General features: G+C 42.2%; 1 protein-coding gene across 3 annotated transcripts in view; it reads left to right on the top strand.

Moving 5' to 3' along the window:
- LOC138976791 (tripartite motif-containing protein 59-like) overlaps positions 1-17,743 on the top strand; it is a 25,952-nt gene extending 8,209 nt beyond the window's left edge. Inside the window, exons 1-6 of one of the 3 annotated variants that reach the window (XM_070349684.1) lie at positions 1,019-2,546; positions 6,273-6,405; positions 11,034-11,236; positions 12,380-12,553; positions 12,947-13,245; positions 13,723-17,743. In XM_070349684.1, the coding sequence (XP_070205785.1) occupies positions 2,478-2,546; positions 6,273-6,405; positions 11,034-11,236; positions 12,380-12,553; positions 12,947-13,245; positions 13,723-14,080 (1,236 nt within the window). In that variant the 5' untranslated portion in view covers positions 1,019-2,477 and the 3' untranslated portion in view covers positions 14,081-17,743. Of the gene's footprint in view, positions 1-1,018; positions 2,547-6,272; positions 6,406-9,732; positions 9,858-11,033; positions 11,237-12,379; positions 12,554-12,946; positions 13,246-13,722 lie in introns of those variants that run through there. The other 2 variants (XM_070349696.1, XM_070349688.1) reach the window with 2 other exon arrangements.
- Positions 17,744-24,261: the final 6,518 nt, after the last annotated feature.

Here is a 24,261-nt window from a genome sequence, read left to right as displayed (position 1 = left end):
TGGCCTACAAGATGTTCAGCTGCGGGTTTAGATTTATTCGTCGTGGTTGCAGAGATGTGAAGGGGAAGAATCTTTGATTTTCAAATTGTCAGTCTTTAAATCCATGTTGAATTCGTGGCTAAATTTAAATTGGATACAATCTTTGCTGATGAATGTATACACTCGTGCGAAAACATGAGTGAACGTGGGAGTGTCAGCCCATGAACGCAGAAGAAGAAGAAGAATGTGTATACGTTCAAAAGCATGTGATTATAACATTCGGACCTGCTTCTGAAACTATTTGTGGTGAGGAAAAGCGCAGTGTCAGTTTCAATGCAGTGCTCTCAGCGCTGAAAGTCGGCTTCCTCTCATGGCATGTAACTTCTATTTGTTCTTCTTATAATAACGTATGGGTTGTTGGCTGTGGAGTTTTCAGTCCTTTACCTATTCATGACAGTTTGGTTCCTCAGTAAATAAGTAATCAAGACATAGCAGAAATAGGTTTAGCTGCTGTCGGCCCTTCATGGTTAATGGCTTCTTTTGAAGTTTTGTTGTCAAAATGTTTAAAACCTTTCCATTCGCAGTTAAATCATTATTCTGGATTTGTGTTCTTCTCTTTAGTGACAACATCGCGGACACAAACAAGAAATGGGGGGGGGGGGGGGTAGACCTTTGATATATATTCCGCCCTATTACATCTTGCAGACATCCGCCCAATTACAACTTAGCCAGCATATCCTGTCGGGCCGGTTGGTTGAGGGTTTGCATCTTTTTCGAACGCGTTGCGTGTGTCGTGGCAACAGGGACTGGTGCTGTGAGACATCGCTGTCTTGTGGTTTTTGTATTCTTTGCATTTCTTGCTCGGTCGATTCTGTTAAGTCTTCCCCGCAGACAGCTTTGATGGTTTTATTCGACGAGTGTTTAGGTGTGTGTGTGTGTGTGTGTGTGTGTGTGTGTGTGTGTGTGTGTGTGTGTGAAGGTGTTCTGACGTAAAGGCCAGTTAACGTATTTGTGTGTGGCCATTGATGGTGCTTTTTATGCTGACTGTCGTTCGACTTTCATCGATGATTTTGCAGTGTGTATATGGATGGAGTTTGTGTTTCCTCTGTTTGAGTTTCTGGAGACTAGATGTTCGAACTTGTTTTCGGCGATGTGAATATGGATGATTTCGTATGTTAGCATAGAGTCAGACTGTGAGAGGAGAGACTTCCCATTGTGATAAACTGTCATTTAAAAGCCACACTGACTGTCAACACTATTGAACGTAACATTTTCAAGCCGGTTGCTGCATAACACGTTTCTAAAGGAAATAAGAACATTGTACACAAGTCCGAATAAACGCGGTAGGACACTGTCACAGAGACTTAGCACTTTGTGAATCTTCCAAAAAGCTGTGACTGATAGTGATAGGAATTTCAAGAAAATACTTCCAGGTTTGGTCACCTAGAATTCCACAATAAAAGATCGACGAACGTGCGAAAAGTATACTTAAACATCCTCTGGTGTACAAGAGGAGACACTCATCATTGTGCATATAAAAGGCTGTTCTTCGCCACGAAGTGTGTGCATTATTGGAGGAGCGTGCCACTTAGGGCGATTGCTCATTGTGTCGATGGTTATTCTTCATAATACAGTGCGTTAATGAGAGGGAATAGAGAGAGATAGTATACACCCTAACGTTCGCTAGTCCGGCGTTTGTCCTGGCCATACCTGAGCCTTCTCCTGAAGATCGCGTGCGCTAAGAGCCTCTCGGAACACGGTCAGACTCGAGGCAGAGTGTCTGGGCTAGCTAGCACCGAGAGGTTATTGGCCAACTTAATTTTGACACCATCGCCGCCACTCCTTCACTGGATTATTGTGCCGATCCACTCGTCCGGAAGCGGCGCATATGAATTAGATTGCACCTACCCCAACCATACTTGAGCAGCCTTAGATTCATCACTTTTCCAGGACCGCCCACTTTACGTGAAGTGTTTGTGTTGGGTTAGAAATGAAAGGTACGATTTGTTTGCTCTAAGTATATTTGCATGTTGACGGTGGAATGTCGAGGCAGGCGGCAACGCCGACTTTGTGGACCTTTTGTGTTTGAGTGAATAAGATATAGGTGTATGGGTGCGAACCGGCTACGATTTCGTTCATTTCTCTGTCGCTGTTTCCATTCTTATTCAAATGTTCCCCCCGAGGTGACGTGAATAATCAAACTGGATCGCGAAGACGACACTTTAACCCAGCTGACTGGTTTTACGCACGCACACACAGGCAGAGGGCCGACAGTCAGTGATCAAGGCTTAAGCAGACGACTGGTCTACGAAGCAGACGACAGTTTCAAGGCCTAGCAAAACCTGATCGATTTCAGTGAAAGTTCGTCTGATGATCATCGTGGTGATCAATGTAATGGATTTACATATATGTGTGTGTTATTGGTGATCATTTAGTCGTTCGTTTCTGCTGCTCACTTTTGTGTTTGAACCGCTGGGAGTAATATCGTGAGCAGAAATATGGAGTCACAGATGGAGACGGAAAGCGAAGTTTCACCTGTACCTGTACAGGAGTCCCCCGGGGAACAGGTAAAATTACTTATAGTTTTGCAACGGCCTGATGCACTTGACTGCACCTGCAGTTCAGCAATTCACTTAGCGTGGGATCAGTTGATGATACATTTTTTCAAACTTTTTTTTTAATCAAATGTCTCTCTTCTTTCCTTTTAAACATGGTTAAGTTTTCATCGTCGAGCTAAGACGTCATGTGAGAGAGAAGAAAGAGGCAATGTTGGCTATTATACGTAATAATGTATGGTTGACTGAATGCTTACAAATTACACTTTTCTTTTTACTTTGCAGTCATGAAATGCTTTCAGCTGTTACCGAATTGAGACAGCAATTATTGTGACTCATGTGAGAAATAACCCAAACAAATTTGCAAGGGCGTAACTGCGACTTTCTTTAACTTGCTGTTCCTCTGTTTCTGTGTCTCTTAACCCTCCTACACACATACCCTCAACTCTACCCAATCCTTTATCCCCAATTCATGCTAATACATTATCTTGTTCATGATTTTATCTTTTTTTTGTTAGATTAACGTATCTTTTTGAAATGTTTGAATTGAACGTGTGTGTTATATTTACTAAATTGACTGCTTCGTTGTTTTTAGTTTTTATTGTGTTCATGTATTTATTACACCCCCGGTATAGGGGTGTGTATAGGTTTCGCTCGATGTGTTTGTTTGTTTGTTTGTTTGTGTTCGCATATAGATCTCAAGAATGAACGGACCGATCGTCACCAAACTTGGTGAACAGGTTCTATACATTCCTGAGACGGTCCTTACAAAAATTGGGACCAGTCAAACACACGGTTGGGGAGTTATTGGTGGATTAAAATTATACAAGGACTTATAGAGGCACATCTTCATGGTCAAAGGGAAATAACCATTCTCACTCAGTCACTGCCACCAACTGAGAAAGTTATTTCCCTTTGACGGGGGTGTTTTTCCTACCTCGTAGGAATTTCTTGTTTATATTATATATTTTTTGAATTTTATTTATTCATTTGCTCTTTATTAATTTTGTTCATTTATAGATTTGTTAGGGATTGTTTTATATATATGTATTCGTTGTTGTTGTTGTTGTTGTGGGGGGGGGGGGGGGTACTACTTTGCGATTTAGTTTTGCGAAAGTGATATCTTTGCAAAGACATGTTGTTGTTTTCTCCGACTATGGAAACAAACTTGCTAGTTTAGGCTTCTTGAATTGTATTCTGACATCAAAAAGTGTCCAGCCTCCTGTAACGTAAATCTATCTTTCTTGCTAAACAAGTCAGACAGCTACAGTCAAAGCTGGCCTGACAACTGAGTGACTAAGCGGGTTGTACCAGAAGAAAAGAAAGTTTTGACTAGCAGGGGTTTGCTTGTGAAATGTGCGATCACGCCACGGTTCATCACCTCTCAGCCAAGCGACTGAGAGTACCGATCGAGGTGTAATGTGTTACCTGTGTGAGTGTTCACGATGCACTCACGGCCATAGTAACGCGACCCCAACCAACCTACCCCTTCCACACACACACATGAAGCCCTTTAAACAAACGCCCATAAGACTCTGTGTTGTATCACCTGCCGATAAATGTATAAAACAAAAGCAAACACCATGTACATTACAAGACGACGTGTCTAAATCTTTAAAGAGACACGCAAATCCTCCCACGTATTCGTAGACAGCTAGCTTCCACTATTTGCACTCAGTTATTTTCGCAAACGTTATGTCAACCAAGGTATGCTTTTAAGTTTAACCCTGCATAAAATGCCTCGTCTTAATTCATACGCAACCCAGATACGTACTTGTTCTTTCTATTCTGTTCCTTTTCTTCTTTTGTGTGGGCCGGAGAATGCTTGGTTGGTTGGTTGGTTTTTGGGTTTCAATGTCCCTTCCCGGAGAATGCGAAAATCCGAATGTCAAAATATTGCGACAAACAGCTTTTGAATTGTGAAATACAATATCCAGATATATGTATGCCAAGAAAATGGTTGGTTTGCTATTATGGTGGGTAACAAAGGGAAGTGGTCGTCAAGTCTGGTACTATTCAAACGAAGTCGACTTTTCGAAGTCCACTTCACGAAGCTTGCAACACGAAGCTTTGGCACTGAATTTTTGTTCAAAGAACCAAACAAAAAACTCAGCGAAGTCTTCGCCGGGTTCAAGTTAAGGCTCTGTATGTATGTATATATGCTTCGATCTTCGTATTCCTTGCCCCCCCACGAAATTGCCAGACAGACATGCTCAGTAATAGCATTACCAACAAATAGGAAAATAAACCTGTACGCACAAAGCGACCACTGTCATGAGAACGGAACTGCTCCTTGTTCTTGTAACTGAACATACATGTCAAGTAGACAGATCGCTTTTTTTAGTATAATGCAAATGAAAAAGTCATCGGGATAATGAAATGTTTATACAAACAAAATTGCACAACTCTTTGTATCCTCTTCTAATATATAAACAGACTTCTATTTTTCTTCAAACATTCTTTGTCTTATTAGATGCTTGTTTTTGGCTTTTTGGCACGTTTTGGAGAGCAAGGATGCTTTTCACAGGGATCACATGTACATGTATATATGAAATCGACTCAACGTAGGATGTCCCAAAAAGCGGCTCGACAAGATACCATAGGTTTCGTTATCAGCGATACAAATTCAGAAAAGGCTAAATTCATCTATTGTGCATACAGATGGTAAAACACAACTATCTATTATACCTTTCAAGTGCGGGTAACCTTGTGTAATTTTCTTGCGTGCTTTTGATGCTACGTTTTATATTGCGGCTTGTAAGTTGTGTATCATTCATCAGCAGTTTATTTTTCGTAGAACGAAAAAGCTGTCGCATTTATGAAAAGGTGCGATGATTTATGTGCCCAGTCATAATCATACCTGAAGAGTATTATACTCTCAAAGACTAAGTGTGGGTACACTTCTGACACAGTTGCATATATATATATATTATATGGCACTTGGCCTTTAGTAGGTTTCTTTGTGCGTCCAAAGAAACTACTTTGTATTGATGTGTCAAGGCTTACAAAACATATTGTGGCGAGTAACATGTCTGCCTGGTATTAACGTTTTTTCTTTCTTTTTTGTCTTTGTTTGCATGATAAGGTTGTGTGTGTGTGTGTGTGTGTGTGTGTGTGTGTGTGTGTGTGTGTGTGTGTGTGTGTGTGTGTGTGTGTGTGTGTGTGTGTGTGTGTGTGTGTGTGTGTGTGTGACTGACCTTTAACTATCGTGTCAGCGCGTGCACACTAAATTCCTTTTGTCCCTGAAGGGTACATACACTATTCATGAGTGGATATTCGTGCTGCTTTGGAAAGGGGGTTATCGGTTAAGCCAAGCCGTGAGATTACTTGAAAAGATTAGGAGTTCTAGGCCCATTAGACCACCATACACTTGTGGTAGTGTCTGCCAAGTCCAGGTCTCTTTCACGCCTCTGGGGGGACTTTGCCCGTTGCAGAATCTTGGGTGCCAAACGAACTAGGAATGGTGCGCTAAATGTGCGAGAATCGGCGGAGAATGAGAACATCATGTTTTACACATGTTTTTATGTAACATGTACATTCCTATGAGCATGCAAATAAGCACAATTTAACATTCATTGTTTTGTTATGGTCCAGTTATATCAAGGGTATTGTTCTATCTTTCTTTCTGTCTTTCTTTCTTTCTTTTTATTATTTATTTCTTTTTTCTTTTCTTTCTCACTTGAACCACAACACTGCCTTCTCGGACACTTCCTTTACATCTGAACTTTGAATGTGCAGGTGGCTCCTGAGCCTGCGGCTGCGCCACCGGAACCGGAACCGGAAGTGACGGACACAAACATGACGGAGACAGAGAGCATGCGCTTTGAGGAAAAACTCAAACAGTTTCAGAACGAAATGGCCACAGAGAAATGTAAGTCACTTCATTCTGTTATTGTCTAGAACTGTTCCCATGATCGAGTGGCTTACACGTTCAGTTACAAGACATAGTCCTTTCCGTATGAACAGTTCTGTTCACCATTTCAGGAAGAAAGCGTATTCATGTCCTACGTAAGCTTACGTGCTATAGGGATATTTTATTTGCCATTTCAGACTTTTATATCAGATAAGAACATTCATCCACCTGGACACATACCAAAACTCAACATTTTGACTGCTTCCTGTACAGCGTGAGAACTGTTACATGAACATATATATTCAAAGATTGACACTATAGTGTCGGTAAATTAAGACAGGGGTTTTGTCAAACTATATCCACTCTGCGAAAAGAGCATCCAGGCTGTTCCTTTTAGTATGCGTCAACGCGGAGGGATGAAATTACCCCATGTAAAAGCCTGGCCGGATCTGACATGGCAAGTCGAATTGATTTCACGGGAAGTACGCACTGAGCATGTATACATTTTTTTATGTGGACGTTATTCTTGTCTTCCGTCGCGATATAACCTTGAACGGTTGAAAACGACGTTAAACACCAAATAAAGAAAGAAAGTATTCTTGTCTTGTCTCGGCGACAAAGCCAGCAGAAGGCTTAATGTGTTACAGTCTGAGAGCGCTTTGAGGGAAAATCGGCAACAGTTTAACGACGACACAGGTACAGAGAAATGAAAACGTATTTATGTATTACCTATTTGGCTTTAAAGATTGCTGCAACGTGTCTCAGTTGTCTGAAATACCGACGCAAATCGATGGCTATTTTACGTACTTTTAGTTTATTCGTGCGGTGATTCTTGTCTGGATGACAAAGCCACCACAAGCATTATATATCGGTTTTTATTTGACGCAGCGTGATTGTGCGCAATGTCCCTGCCTGCCATTAAGGTAAAATTAATGAGCGACGTTTCTGCGGTAACCTCTCGGTCCCGTCTGACCGGAATCAAGAATGCAGTCCATCTCGGCCAACCGACATGATGGCTTCTGAAACAAAGACCTCTAAAGTTACCAGACTTGCCTTCGCAGTTTGTTACTATATAGGCTCGTTCAGCTTCTTTCGACGTTTACATCGTCGTCCGGCAACTTATTACATGGCAACTTGCCATCAATACAAGAACAGAAAACTTGTTTTTGAACACACTATCCGAACTCTTCCTCGGACCTATCGAGACATGTACTTGGGTTCAGGATCGCCGTCTTTTTTCTGTCTCTTAAAAGGCATCCATGCGTGCTTTTGTCTGTCTTCTCGTAAAACCGCAGTGTCCATGAGCGCGAGAGGTCGTAAGCAGGTGATGGTTTGGTCCTGAGTCCGAAGCGACGGTTTAGTGGACACTGCCTTCCAAATGGGGCTTCCCTTTTCCAGTCTGTACTATCTGGACAAGGCGAGAAAGATAATCCCCATTTGGGTCTCCGAGCAATATACGGGTGCGGCGGCTGAGGCCGTTGACGTCACAGAGAAAGCAGAGGAAAGTGAAGGTACTGCAAATGCATGAGAATTTCAATTATTTCTTTTTGTTTTCCCAAATTACCAATTTCTCTTGTTTTGTAAAGCTCAAAAGCGACCTTTGACCAATATATGTGTTCTTTTCGATGATTTAACTTTCTCGGCTTTTGTTATTTTGATGATTTTCATTGTCTATGGCTGTCTCAATAGCAAATAACCAGTGCGTGACAATATTCATTATATTGTTAAATTGTTTGATGTTTTAAAGCAAACGTAATTCATATTACATAAATGTTGGCGAAGTGTCCATTGTTTCTGGACAGTTTTCTCTAAACTTGACATGGTTTGATGACCAAGTCTACAATCGTTTTGATTTGGGTTGAAGTTGTACAAATTTATCTGGCAAACACATATATATATATATATTAAATAAGGTAGCACGACGCTATTGACAATGTTTTGTTCAGATGAACGCTTTTAATGTTAGTCTTGATACCAGCCTGCAAACATCGAAGCAACCCACACCATACATATGCTGGAGAAGTAATTGTCGTTAACCATCACACATTTGTTTGTTGCGAAATTGAGTATTCTTCACATTCTCTAATAAGCATGTAAGCTATCGCTAGCTTGCTTAGTTTTAATAGAGTTTACGATAACTATTACAGATAGCAAAGACGACATAGAAGACCATGGGCGCATCAGTGTTAGCCTAGCTGTATTCTTCGCAGCAATATAATATAATCTTCTTTTCTCTTGTTCCTGTGACTGTGTTTCCATTGAGAAAGTTACCGTGCGCCTGTCGCTACAAATATCACCGCTAGAAAATTGTCCAATACAACCGCGTGTGAAGTTCGTCGATAAGTTGAATGAATCTGAAAGTGGTCATTACTCTTTCAGTGTGTAGCATCACTTTAATGGGGCTATTTCAGTGTGTGACATCACTTTAATGGGGCTATTTCAGTGTGTAGCATCACTGTAATGGGGCTATTTCAGTATGCAGCATCACTTTAATGGGGCTATTTCAATGTGTAACACCACTTTAATTAATGGGGCTTTTTCAGTGTGTAGCATCAGTTTAATGGGGCTATTTCAGTGTGTAGCATCAGTTTAATAGGGCTATTTCAGTGTGTATCATCAGTTTAATTGGGCTATTTTGTGAGATACTCTACATCTACCCTTCAAGAACTAGCTGTCTCTGAACAGTAGATCGTATGCGTATACTTATGATCTGATATGAGAATAGGTTGCATACAATCTTCCAAGGATTTGTATACATCATACTGCCAAGGATCGATGGAAACGTTGGCTATTTGGCCATTGACCCCATGTAGGTGCTATATACCAGTAATTGTCATCGCATATTGCACTGAATATACCCTATGATTATAATCCGTAATACTCAAACCGGCTTAATGTCGTCAGTTCTGAAGTCGTATTAACACAGGTGCAAAAGGCACGGACAAGGTATTATATAGAGCAACAACGCTGGTATGACCGGCGACAGTTGTCAACATCACGAATGTGTTTAAACGCGATCGCGGCAGCTGCTGCCAGTCGGTAGCGTAGAGCCTTTGTTCGTCGACAGCATGGTTGTGATACACACACACACCACTATAAAAGTCACACACTGTTGAGAGATGTGCGTACGAGAAGCAGACGACAATGGGGAATTTCAAATCAATACCGCAAAGCTCAACCGTTCATTGGCGTTTCGAACGGAAACCTCTCAACACGCATGCGCGCAAGAGACAATTCGTCAAACGCGAAGCAACAGTAGCGTTTTGGGCGAAATGTTCAAGGACGTCCATGCGCGGCGTTGTGCTGTTGCCGCTGACTTCACAAGTGGTGTCTCAAAGCCACGTCTTGGTTTTCAATACATTTTTGCAGCCTGTTTTATGACCTTACCGACAAGATGGCGTCGTGGAGTCCGTCTCTCAGCTTTCTGTCTCTGGAAGCACAAACCTATCTAATGCAGCATTTACCCGACTGTGAGTTGAACCATTCAAGTTCACATTTGTGCCCACAAAAAAATAGCGGCCGTGTGCACTTATAGTTGACCTGTTAGCATGTATGCATACCTGGATGCTGTGGAGAGCGCCCTATGAAAAGAAGCGCCGTTCACCTGTGTGGTATTGAAATGGCCCATCACGCCGCCAGAACAGTTTCATTGATTTCGCCACTGTGTACACATTCATTCTGTATTTTCCCGCTAGTTGAGCAGTTCGAAACATAGCTATAGCCTCGAGCGACTTGGCTACGTCTTCTCAGTACGAATATGTGGCATTAGACGGTTCATGATGTTGCGTAGAGACTGATTGTTTACTTACTGATGTGTATGAGCAAGATGCACGAGATTATGTAGGTCACAGGTGTGCAACGATGTTGACAATGTACTGTACGTTTGAGCAGTTGTAGTGCAACACCGTCATTGCAATGCAATTAAACACCCTTTTGGGTCCACACGGACCCACGACCACCGACGAAGGTTAACTACATGTTCTAGCTGAACGTGGATTTGTTTTTAACTGTTATGTTTTATTATATTTCAATCTATGATATTAAGGACACGGAGAAGAAGAACGTATTACTTAACCAGTATTACTCAGATAATCTCTGTTCGTGTCAACAATTCATGCAGCCTGTACCAGGATTGGCAATGAAACAGACAAACTTAAATCATGGACTCCACAGTTCCTTGTAGGCCCTATAACTGTACGAGTGCTGAAACTAACAGTCTACAACAATGGTCAAACGGTCTGTGGCACCCTTGGCATCTTATTGTATTTCACAACATCCCTGGAAGTCCGAGTCCAGAGGTTGCAGAGAATTCAAACACGTGCTATCAAGCTACCTACTTATCACCGAATCGGCGTTGGTCGGCCGCACAGGTATTCGATGGAAAGCACGGACGCCAGGCGCGAATGCCAGTTTTGATGCTCACTATGTGTCACAGCGGTTTTACTCAACGGCATCTCTGGGACTTACCATGTGCAGTGGGATGCGCAGAATTAACACTGATTGTGCAACGTCTTTTGTTATGTTCAGACTTTTCCTCGTGAAACACCTGACCTTTAGCAGTTAACGTGGTGGCTGGTATATCTATACTACACACTCGCAGCGTTTACATAATACTGATATTGTAATGTACTTTTTGTTGTTTTCAGCTCAAACGATGGACCCCCGCACAATGTCACAGCATCTACGCGAGCTGGAAAAGCAGAGACGGCGGAATCTCATCTTCGACGAGGAGAGATTCGAGGAGACATTTCTCAAGTGTCTCATCTGTAGAGAGTCGTACAACGACAAAGAGAAGCTACCCAAGATGTTGCCTTGCCATCATACCTTCTGCCAGGAGTGTCTGTGTCAGGTGAGAGGAACACTTTTGATTTTTTTTCAAAGTGTAAATTTGAGAAGGTTAAATCATGCAGACGATTCCTGGTATTGTTGACAATCGGGGAAACTGTCCAACGTTCACTAAAAATGGGACTTCAGATTAATTGGAAACTACAATAGGATTGTTCCTTGAAAGTAAACACTTAACAGGCTAGGAGTCAGACATAGTTGTTCCATCAAAGTTGGAGATGTAAGTAATTCGAAGGAAAATTCGATGACTAGGAAATAAGATGCCTATAATGTATGTTTAATCCCTTTAGTCTTTCAAAGGTAAGAGTTTGTTATTAAAATGTATGTTGACTTCGTGTGGATATTATTACAGGAAGACCATTCCTCTGTCTTTAAAAACGAAATAAGGGTTGCAGAAAAGAATATAGAGGCGTTTTTTCCTAATTATTTTATAGGGTGTACTTGTTCTTTAGTGAGCATTGTTGTGTCTGTTTGACAGGGAAGAGGGAAACTCACAAAACATAATTTCGCAAACAATCGTGGTTAAAAAACAAAATGCAAAAAAACCAAAAAACGGTGAAAATAACATTGTTCTTTCGAACACCATGATTTTTACTGTTGTTGTTTCTATTTTATTTTGTTCGAGGAGATGTGGAATGGAGATATAGCCGTATACAAGCGAAAGGCGTGATTATGTACTACACCTAGGTATCACCAAAATATCGATGTTCTTGTTGGATTTTGGCGTAACTCGATTCCTGGCGATTTTGATGTGTTGAGCTTTAGACTAAACAATTCATTATCCATGAATAATATTCTCTTACATACGATTGACAATGCATGATTTTACTTTCTTTTATAATTCTATCCATACTAGGAACGAATATAAACACTATTTCATAATAACAAACATCACTTTCTTCTCCTAAAAAGCAGTTTTAAACGAGTTACGCCAACATTCAACGACGAGGTCAATATTTATAAGATGTTTGGTGCAGGTGGCTTGATGACAGACCAGCTTTTTTGTTGGTCCGAGGGGACCATATCGTCTTCGATTTCATCTTTATCGACCAAGGCCAAAGGGGAACAGCGTTATTTATTCCCAAGCTGTTTATAAATGAAAACGCATGAAAATTATGACAATAACCATCGTTCCTATCCTCAACAGATGTTCCGAGTAGAGGGCGAGTTCCGACAAACGCTGACGTCAGCATTTCGCGGCATGCCCATGGCGGTGAAGATCCAGTGTCCGTCGTGCCGTGACGGGCTGATTACGTCAGAAGCCGAGCTCCGGCGTCTCCCCAACGACCACACCATCATGGAACTTCTCACCTTCGTCAAGGTACGGCCAGTCTCTATATCGTGAAGTGTTAAGATAAGATAAGATAAGAATACTTTTATGTCCATTTTCATTTTACATCAACATAAACATTTTTCGTTTGGCACCACATCGCATTTCTAATAACACAAACACACGATCATAAAGCATAATCGAACATAAGTACACGACTAAGATCCACATAACACATGAGCATTTTAAACAATGAGCCTTTATTGCACGGGTGTCAGTGTGATGTATCTGAGAGAGTAGAACATAATGGGAAGATTCTGTTTTGTAGCTACGACATAGACCTCCAGTATCTTCACCCTTACATTACGCAGTTTTTCTTTCGTGTGTTGCACATGGAACCCAAACCAACATGTTCCACAAAACCCTTCTTCTACAAACTTTCAGGAGACAGGAAAGTCCGACGTACAATACTGCTCCAAGCATCAGATGCAGCCGCTCAACTTTTTCTGCGAGCCCTGCATTCAGCCCGTGTGCTGCGACTGCACAGTCATCGACCACAAGGAGATCAAGGGTCACGTGGTGGTCAACGTGGAGGAGGCGCTGGAAAAGTACACCCCTATACTGGACGAAACGATGGCGGACATCAAGACACAGAAGCTGCAGCTGGCCGAACAGCGAGAGCAGCTTGAACACTCCGGGGAGTCCGTTGACCAGATACAGCAGGATCTAACTCAACATATTAGGTGAGTGGGTTTGTTTGGTTAGGTTGGGGGCCCAGTGTGCTCAGTTGGTAGAGCACTGGACTTGTCATCCTAAGGTCGCAGGTTCGACTCCGGGCCGCACACGGGTCAACTTTATTTACGGACATAAAGCATCATTTCTCTACTTGGTTAGTTTGTATCGAGTTTGGAGGTATACAAAAACATTTGGGATTTTCTTTCAGTATGTAGTGTTTTTAAGATACGATATGGACCACTAAAAGCAGTGACTAGTGAGATCTAAATCAACACACAATGAGAGCATCTTCAGAACTCGCTTGGAAGACGTGAACTTGACGAGAGCTTGTTAAGACTGTCTAGCTTTATCAACAACACTGATCATCAGTACATTTATTTTTTTATTGTTGTGTCTTTTCTTTTTCTTTCCATTATTACATTTGATTGTTGTTTTGTTTGCTTTCTTTGTTTATTTCATGTTTCTTATTTGTGTCCCATCAACAGGACGGTGTTCGACAGAATACGCGCCGCCCTGGACGAACGAGAACGAGAGCTGTACGACGTGTCGGACGGCGAGATCAACCGCAAACGGACGATGATCGAGGACCACCTCAAGACACTCGGCGACCGAGAGTCGTCCCTCAACGCCCAGTTCAACGGCCTGCAGCAGGCCAAGGACGACAAAGACATCAGCCAGATGTTCACGGGCCACAAGACGGCCCGCGAGGTGCTAGCGCGCGAGGTGAACGTGCCCACGGACTGTGTCAAAGACTTCAACGTCACCTTTCAGTTCAGCACGCGCACGGACTCGGGTGTTCGTTCGCAGATCAGCAACCTCGGCAACATCCTCTTCCAGTCGTGAGAGAAAGCACGCGGTTCCACAGGGAGTGGTGATGATCAAGACTGATAAGTACTATACTGGGGACGTTTACACCCGGGGACAGGCCCCTGCTTTACCGTGAGGGTGTACTAAAACAACACTTATCAACATACTGGGGACGTGTGATTGACGAATGGGGCTCGTGAGAGAAAGAATGCTTCCTAGGAAGCGGGTATGATGGAGATCGCTAAAACTGGGGACATGTGTGACTGGTGTCCGTCCGTGCCCTAACTAAGTCATGGCCCGAAAACTGATGCTAAGGCTGAAGTGTAAGCCAATCACTCGGGACATGTGACTAATGCACGAGCCTTAATTAAGACATGACCTAACGACTGATACTAAGACTGACGTGTACACCTACTGCCGAGGACATAATTATGACCAATGTGTGGACCTGGAGGCATGGCCTGAAGACCGATACTTAGAGGAGCAGCCGGCTGCTGCGTAAAGTCTAACTTAGACATCACATAAGAAAGGACACGTAACCCTTAGCTCAGTCCGTTTTCTTGATTAAAAATGAACAGTTTTTTAATTAGAAAATGATTATTGGAAACAAATACATGATTTAATTGTGAAGCACAGGATTTCCAACACTGACAACAAAGAAAACATTAATTGAAAAGCAGTCATGACTGTCACGAACAAGGAGTTGGCTTTGTGAGTGATGCCTTTTGCCACGAATGTAAATGGAACCAGCCTTTTTCGTGTAAAAAAAGCGCAACAAAGAACTAGTTAAGCTCTTTATGTTGTGTTTCGGGCAACAATAACTATTGTACATGTATGACGACATCCGTGGTTAATTTGAGCTGTTGTGACAATATCAATATCAATCAAAAATGACAGTCTGTCAGCAAAAATGGTTATGTTAAGACTCGCTCTAAGTGTCCCATGGAATTATTGACAACTTCCTCTCAAACTGCTGGGAATCTGGGCTTAGTTGAACGAAGCGAAACTGGGTGCCACCCAACTAGATGGTGGATGGCAACAAATCTCAATGTCAACCTATCAGAGTCTGAAGCTGGCTACCACAAAGTTCGGTGGCATCCAGTGTTGCTGCGTGCACCTCAGTTTCGGCCTATTCGGGACGGTCGTCAGTGATTTTTGTACCGCTAATAACCAGTGGTCTTCCTGCTTGTGGAAAGACTCATGTTTGTTTTAAAACATATATTTTCAAAAGAACAGATCGTAGCTGTATCGCGAAAGGAGGCCAATTATTGTAATCCCTATTTACTTATACTGCCCGTGTAATTGCTTGGCTCAAAAACGCACTCTGTCTTGTACTTCTACTTCTTCTTCTTCTGCGTTCGTGGGCTGAAACTCCCACGTACACTCGTGTTTTTTTGCACGAGTGGAATTTTACGTGTATGACCGTTTTTTACCCCGCCATTTAGGCAGCCATACGCCGTTTTCGGAGGAAGCATGCTGGGTATTTTCGTGTTTCTATAACCCACCGAACTCTGACATGGATTACAGGATCTTGTTCGTGCGCACTTGGTCTTGTGCTTGCGTGTACACACGGGGGTGTTCGGACACCGAGGAGATAATACATCTCTCGCCGAACGTGGGGACGAACTCACGCTGACAGCGGCCAACTGGATACAATTCCAGCGCGCTACCGACTGAGCTACATCCCCGCCCGGTCTTGTACACCTTCTATAGGTTGCCAGTCGCTGGCACATTACAAACAAAAGACGTAACACATTGATTACATTTAAAAGAGAGTGGTTTCTTGTGCATCAGCCATCATTGAACATCGCTTGCTTCTGATAAAAGGGTAGAATACACGGGAAGCCGCAAATGGCGACTCCTATGGAGCCACCTTCTATGGTGCGGGCGAACTAAAAGAAAAGACGGTTTCTTTCATCCTCATAACTTTAAAAGCTCTGCACGGATGAGCAGTACGTGCTACCCTGCCTGTCACCAAGTCAGAATCTAAACTGGGTTGAGCGCGCAGCAAGACAAAACTGCCAGATGTAGAAGCTTTCCCAGTTTCTGAAACCATATGATGCTGCTAAAACGGTACGCTCAAGAACAGTCAATTGTATAGACCGTAGAGAGGATTTTCTACTCTTTATTTTCAGGCACAACTTCATACAACTACCGCTGGGAAGTGAACATTGGTCACTCCGCTTTTTTTGTTAAGGTATGAAAAAGCGCAGCGGTACAACTTTCTCATCAACGTCAATCGAATTGAAAAGGACAATGTGTGCATGTCTCTTGGACATTGCCTGGCGATGCGGTCCAAGGGACGTAATTTGTGATGAGCTCTTCCACGCCAACTGACAATAATACTCTACTTTGATATGTATATTTATACCTGCATTTTGTATCATTCCGTGATCATGGACTTGTATGCCTTTCTTACTTTGTTTGTTTGTTTGTTTGTTTAGTTTTACGCAAGCTTTTTGATGCCGTGTAATAGTAGACGTGTGAAATATCAATGTTGTTGCTGTTGTTGTTGTTGTTGATATCAATGTTGTTGTTGTTGTTGTTGTTCGTGTTTACCTCTTATGTCATATGTGCCTCTGTTTATTGTCATACGAAGACCTAGTGAACAACAGATTAGAAGAACAAAACAAAAGAATAAAGAACACATCCGCTAATAAGAGATTGTTTTTTGTATACAATTATGCAGCTTTGGGGAAATGGTGGAAAATAAAAGAGTTAATTAATCACCTACTTGAAATTATTTGAACAGCGGCGGGAAAGAAAGACATTGCCTCTTTTACAGATTTTGTAAGCCCTCTCTGTTCTGTTTTAAACTGGATTTCACGTGAAAAACATGGGGAAGGGTTGTAAGGACATGTAGCAAGTATTGCCCATTTGAAGCTTGTTGATGGAATTCGACTGTAAGAAGAAGTATCACTGTATGGAGTATATTTCTCAGGTAGTATGGATCAAACTCAATCAACACTTTGATGATCGCCACTACCTTTGGAGTTTGTAACTAGCCTTTTGCCTCTCCCCCTCCTCCTTATCATATTCTTATGCGAAAATGTCGTACATTCCACCACTCTTTTATGCTAAGTTGTGCCCGCGGGGAAAACGTAGACAAAGTGTACATGTTTCTCATTTACTTTTTGTTTGCAAGAACTGAGTATAACTGAAGATAATTGCAGAAATGCATATCTTCTTAACTTGTTTTACAAGTTTAAAGGTTATAGTTAAGTAGGTGCTCTAAAGATTAGCAATATCATTTCGAATTTACACTGTCATATTAACACAAACGGCAAAAGGATGCAGAATGCAAAATGTATGTAAGAAATACCTGTTTGTCGGGATAAGAATGCTAGAGTAAAGCTTTTTTGACACTTTATATAGAAAGCGAGTCGATTTATCTTCTTAAAAGATAGCGTCAAAACTTGATAACAAGATTTGTTGGCACATCTCGAAGAGCATAAGACACGTGTAGTTGAAGAAACACCTCTATAGATAATCAGTTTTTATCACGCTGCGTATTGTTTCCACAATGCTGTTAAAGTAACCAAATTCTTATGTTAGTTTGTATACGCTTAAAAGATTTCCTGAACACGTGATATCGCTGAACAGTTACCTGTTTGTGAATGCTGCATTTGTGCGATACTTTTTTTGTTACTGGATACTTCAATCTACGTATCATCCAAATAAAAGCGGATGTAGAAGAAACATGTATCCTTGATGGTGTGTGTGTGTGTGTGTGTGTGTGTGTGTGTGTGTGTGTGTGTGTGTCTCTCTCTCTCTCTCTCTCTCTCTCTCTCTTGCTCTGTTTAACAACGGTTACTTCCCGTTGTATGGTCACTCTCTCACTCTCTCTCACTTTCTCTCTCACTCTCTCTCTCTCTCACTCTCTCTCACTCTCTCTCTCACTCACTCTCACTCACTCTCACTCAGTCACTCAGTCTCACTCAGTCACTCAGTCTCACTCTCACTCAGTCACTCAGTCACTCACTCTCAGTCTCACTCTCTCTCACTCTCTCGCTTTCTCTCTCTCTCTAGATCTCTTATTGTGCCGTGTTTATTTAGTCGTTTGTGTGTGTGTGTGTGTGTGTGTGTGTGTGTGTGTGTGTGTGTGTGTGTGTGTGTGTGTGTGTGTGTGTGTGTTTATGTATTTCGCTATTGTGCCGTATATATCTTGTGGATTTGGCGACCTGTAACACCACACACTCACACACAAACACACGCACACTCACACACAAACACACGCACACGCACACTCACACACAAACAAACGAACACATACACACTCACTTCGCAAAGAGAGAGTCTTTTAAATCACCATTTTTGTTATCTCCCCTGCACTGTCCGTTAGTATGGTTAGTCTTTAGACTTCTATGTTGGGGGATAACTCCAGTCTTATTGTCTTCCCCTGCCCCAGAAAATGTCTGTCTTGTGTAGGGATACAACTCGTCTGCTTTGACAGCATTTAATTTGTGTGCTTTTATTCGATCTGGTAATTATGTATTGTTTAGGACTGTGTTTTTAGGATTTTAATAAATTATGAACAGAAACATTTATTGTTGGTGTATGTGTGTGTGTTTGTAAGTGTGTGTTTGTAAGTGTGTGTGTGCGTGTTCGTGTGACTGTGTGCATTAGTGAGACTGTGATCATACTCATTATAATCATAGTCTTTTATTTTTTTATGATGTTTCTTTATTATACATTCTTGTTCTATTGATTGGAAATGGTTATTGTTACAATGTAATTTCCATAAAATAATATGGATTAATAAAATTGAGTTGAGTTGAGTTGAGTTGAGTTGAGTGTGCGTGTGAGTGAGTGTGCGTGTGTGAGTTTGTAAGTGTGTGTGCGTGTTCGTGTGCATGTGAGTGAGTGTGCGTGTGAGTGAGTGTGCGTGTGAGAGAGTGTGCGTGTGAGTGTTTGTAAGTGTGTGTGCGTGTTCATGTGTTTGTGAGTGAGTGTTGCGTGTGTGTGCGTGTGTGTGTGTGTGTGTGTGTGTGTGTGTGTGTGTGCTCAAGAGAATTCAATTTCCAGATTTCTTTCAACCGCGCGCGGCGCATACACACATACACACACACATGCACACACAGAGAAAGGAAAGGAGAGAGAGGCAGAAAGAGAATTCGATTTCCAGCATATGAGTTTCTTTCAACCGCGCACACACACACACATACACACACACACATACACACACACACATACATACACACAAAACAAAAGAGCGGGGAAACCATCAGAGTCTTTATATATTGGTTTATTATACTAAACACACTTAATTATATTATACGCACACCGTGAATATCCAACAACCAGACGTCTTCGTCTTCCACCCGACCACCACCTGGATCTTGAACATGGAGGGGGGTTCACAATCGATTGTGTCCATCATGATATCCATTGTCTGTTAGTGTCCGGGGAGGGGGATACAGTGTCGATATTGATGACAACCTTTCTTCTCTTTCGTCAATATCTCCGCGGCTTTCGCCATATGGAAACTCCATGGTGATGGTGGTGGTGGTGGTGGTGGTGGTGGTGGCGAATGCAGAGTCGTCTCCTCCTTCTTCTTCTTCTCCATCCCCTTCACAATCAATTTCTATTTCATCATCACTATTATTGTCGCCCTCCTTCTTCTCCTGTTGCTCTGAAGTATGTTTGTCATCATCATCATCATCATAATCAAGATCATCCTCCTCTATCGTCACTGCCGGTCCCCACCACCACTTAGGGACCGCCTTCGGTGCTGCTGGCCCCTCCACAATAAAGCAGTCGTTGTCATATTCGCCGGGGAGTGGTGGTGGTGGTGGTACTAGTAGTTGACTGCTAGCAGTATGACAGTGTGTTGTTGATGGCATCATCATCGTGCTGGTGGTCGCCGCCGCGACAGTAGTAGCAGACGGTCGTCTCCTCCTTCCTCTGCATCATCATCGATCTCGTCACCGGCATTACTGTCGTCCCCCTCCTTAATATTCTCCTCCTCCTTTTGTTGCTGCTTTTGCTCGGAAGTATATCTTGGTCATCTTCCATCGTCACTACCGCTGGGGTAGTTGGGGCCACCACCGCGCCCTTCTTGGATCCCGCTGGCTGCTCCACCACTATAAGACAATCGTCATCACAGGTGGACGGTGGTGGTTGACTGCTAGCAGTATGACAGTGTGTTGTTGATGGCATCATCATTGTGCCGGTGGTCGCCGCGACACTAGTAGCAGAGTCGTCTTTTTCCTCCTCTCCATCATGTTCGCAATTAATCCCATCCCGTTTCCGCTTTTGACCTCTCGTTGTACCACCGTTGGTCGTGGTGTCGGGGGTCATTATCGTCGCAGCAGCAGTAAGATTTCTCAGGCGGGGGTCTGGGTGGTGGTGGTGCTGCTGCATTATTATGATGGGTTGTTGTTGTTGTGGTGGTCGTGTTGGCCGCACGGCAGTGGCAGCATCCTTATGGCAGCAGCAGCAGCAGCAGCAGCAGGGGCGACAGAGGATACTTTTTTGATCCCGCTCCGAGTCACTCTGTGACTAATGTTGTTGTCATCATCGTCAACGGCGGCGGTCATTATCTTGTTGTTGTTGTGACCGTGACAGGCAGAGCCGCCGCCACGGCCATCATTCCTCTGCTCCATCATTTCCACAGCAGCAGCAGCAGCGGCGGTTGAGGATGCGGTTGTTGTCTTATTGTTGATACTGCGACTCCGAGTCACTCTGTGACTATCAATCAATCAATCAATCAATGACGCTTATATCGCGCATATTCCGTGGGTACAGTTCTAGGCGCTCTGCAGTGACGCCGTGTGAGATGAAATTTTATACGGCCAGTAATTGCAGCCATTTCGGCGCATATTTACCTTTCACGGCCTATTATTCCAAGTCACACGGGTATAGGTAGACAATTATTAACTGTGCCTAAGCAATTTTGCCAGGAAAGACCCTTTTGTCAATCGTGGGATCTTTAACGTGCACACCCAATGTAGTGTACTCGGGGGGGGGGGGGGGGGGGGGGGGGGGGAGTTCGGACACCGAAGAGAGTCTGCACACAAAGTTGACTCTGAAATAAATTTCCGCCGAACCTGGGATCGAACTCACGCTGACAGCGGCCAACTGAATACAAATCCAGCGCGCTACCAACTGAGCTATATCCCCGCCCTGTGACGGCAAATGTTGTTGTCATCAACAGCGGCGGTCATCATTGACGAGCCGCAGGAGCGGCGAGTCATATGGTCTCGGCTCGGGAGCTGTCTGTGGAGACTGCGTGCTATAATTAGCTGACCTGCTGCGCGAGCAGTCACTGCAGAGTTTTGAGATAACTTTGTAACACGTTTTATTTTATGCTCCTCAAGAATACAACTTTGGGCAACGTGCCTCGTAAAACTACACGCAACAAGGATTCAGTAGGTACCAAACATGCCTTGGTCAGAAGTAGAATGTAAATGAATCTTTGTAAAGAAGTAGGCTACTTCAAACGACAGCCACAGCCACGGTTGGGTTCACGGCATCAAACCGATGCGACTCTCCGTCATATCATACACGTAATCAATCACATAGATGACTAATAAACATGTAAACTACATGTATACGTCTATGGTCGGACATAAGAAAGGAGAGCTTCCCCCGGGCCTGTGCATGTGTTGTTCGTTGTGCGTGTGTAAATGTACACAACAAACTGACCACAAAACTGAGACAGACCTCTTTCGCTTCAGTCTTGCAGAATTTAAAGACGAATACAGGCAGAGCGTACATTATACTAACTGTTTGGTAAAAGTATCAAACGTTTCTTTTTATAAATAAGTGGCAGGCTTACAGAATTACTTTGCTTTCAACTAACAAGTTACATGATGGTAGTCATGATACCGATTTTGAAGAAACACAGCATGAAGTCATGGTTCCTGTTGATAACTCAGCATTTCAGTCAAACTCAAAGTCTAATCAAGATGAAGATGTATTGTCAACATTGCATGTTCACAGATCTAAACATTCTCCTGTGAGTATATATGAAATTGAACTGGGAGAGGAAATGGCTTTTCCCTGGTTATTTCCAAAAGGAAACAATGGTTTTAATCATCCAAGACAAACTAAAATAATGTTATCTATGTACCTACCAAATAGAAAGTACAACAAAGACAACCGATTCAGAACAGACATGATGTATCTTCTTCAATCAGCTGTCGCATTTGATAAACTTCTGAAACAAGCAGCTTCTGTGTACATGAAAATTACATCTCCTTTTACGACTGGAAATAATAACAGAGTGTGTGCCAAAGATGCTAGAAATCGTAACTTCTCATTGCATGATACTTCATACATGTTCATGAAAAGTATACCTAGGAACGGCTGCATATTTTCGCAATAAACTGTATGATTTGCTTGCCATGTTTCGTAGTTTGGGACCACCAACACTGTTTATGACATTATCTGCTGATGATCTTCATTGGCCTGAAGTTGAAATGACAGCAAAGAATGTTTCTTATGAGGATGCTTTTTCAAAATCTTCTTTTGTAAAAACTGTCATCCAAGATCCTTTTATGAGTGCAGTACATTTTGATCGTCGATTTCAAAACCGTGGTAGTCCCCACATTCACATGATTTTATGGATTGATGACTTTCCCCAAAAAGCCTTTTTACATTTAGTCAAGTTATGACTAAATGTTTTAACATAGAGGGGGGAATCGAGACGAGGGTCGTGGTGTATGTGTGTGTGTGTGTGTGTGTGTATGTGTGTGTGTGTGTGTGTGTGTGTGTGTGTGTGTGTGTGTGTGTGCGTGCGTGTAGAGCGATTCAGACCAAACTACTGGACCGATCTTTATGAAATTTGACATGAGAGTTCCTGGGTATGATATCCTCAGACGTTTTTTTCATTTTTTTGATAAATGTCTTTGATGACGTCATATCCGGCTTTTCGTGAAAGTTGAGGCGGCACTGTCACGCTCTCATTTTTCAACCAAATTGGTTGAAATTTTGGTCAAGTAATCTCCGACAAAGCCCGGACTTCGGTATTGCATTTCAGCTTGGTGGCTTAAAAATTAATCAATGACTTTGGTCATTAAAAATCTGAAAATTGTAAAAAAAACAATTATTTTATAAAACGATCCAAATTTAAGTTCATCTTATTCTCCATCATTTGCTGATTCCAAAAACATATAAATATATTATATTCGGATTAAAAACAAGCTCTGAAAATTAAATATATAAAAATTATTATCAAAATTAAATTTTCCAAATCAATTTAAAAACACTTTCATCTTATTCCTTGTCGGTTCCTGATTCCAAAAACATATAGATATAATATGTTTGGATTAAAAACACACTCAGAAAGTTAAAACGAAGAGAGGTACAGAAAAGCGTGCTATCCTTCCCAGCGCAACTACTACTCCGCTCTTCTTGTCAATTTCACTGCCTATGCCGTGAGCGGTGGACTGACGATGCTACGAGTATACGGTCTTGCTGCGTTGCATTGCGTTCAGTTTCATTCTGTGAGTTCGACAGCTACTTGACTAAATGTTGTATTTTCGCCTTACGCGACTTGTTGATTGATTACATTGAAAAGTGTATTGTGACAGATTTTCCTGACAATGACGATGCAGAACTATTCAAATTGGTTGAAAGAGTTCAAATTCATTCTCATACATCTTACTGCAGTTCACATTTTAAAACCAGTTGTCGATTTGGCTTTCCAAAACAAACTTCTTCAGAAACAAAAATAAACACAAACTTTGAAATCAATGATGATTCCAAGAGCAAGTTTTATGAAAGCAAACGTTCACCACAGGCCCGATATGTCAATGCTTACAATCCTGTCATTTTAAGACACTGGAGAGCGAACATGGATATTCAACTTATTTGCAATGCTGAAAGTGCTGCTTATTATGTTTGTGCATACATATGCAAATCTGAACCTGATGACTTGAAAAATGCATTGGGGAAGCTTATTCAAGAGATGTCAGACCAGATTGAATCAGTTTCAACGTTTCAACGACTGATGAAGATTGGTAACTGTTTGTTACAACATCGCAGAATGAGTAGCCAAGAACTGAGCTTCATATCGTCTTGGCAACTTTTACTTAGTCAAGTCTAGCAGAAAAATTATATATGTGAACACAAGAGTTGAAGAAAAACGCTTCAAGCGTCTGAAAACCAAATTAGAATTGGACAACTTATTGGATGAGAGCACTGACATATTTGTGAACAACATTGTGGACTATTACCGACACAGGCCAATTGAACTCAAGCACAGGAGTTTG

The sequence above is a fragment of the Littorina saxatilis genome, linkage group LG1, assembly GCF_037325665.1.
Source record: "Littorina saxatilis isolate snail1 linkage group LG1, US_GU_Lsax_2.0, whole genome shotgun sequence".
In the NCBI taxonomy this organism is placed as follows: domain Eukaryota; kingdom Metazoa; phylum Mollusca; class Gastropoda; order Littorinimorpha; family Littorinidae; genus Littorina; species Littorina saxatilis.
This window is presented reverse-complemented; position numbering and strand designations above follow the sequence as displayed.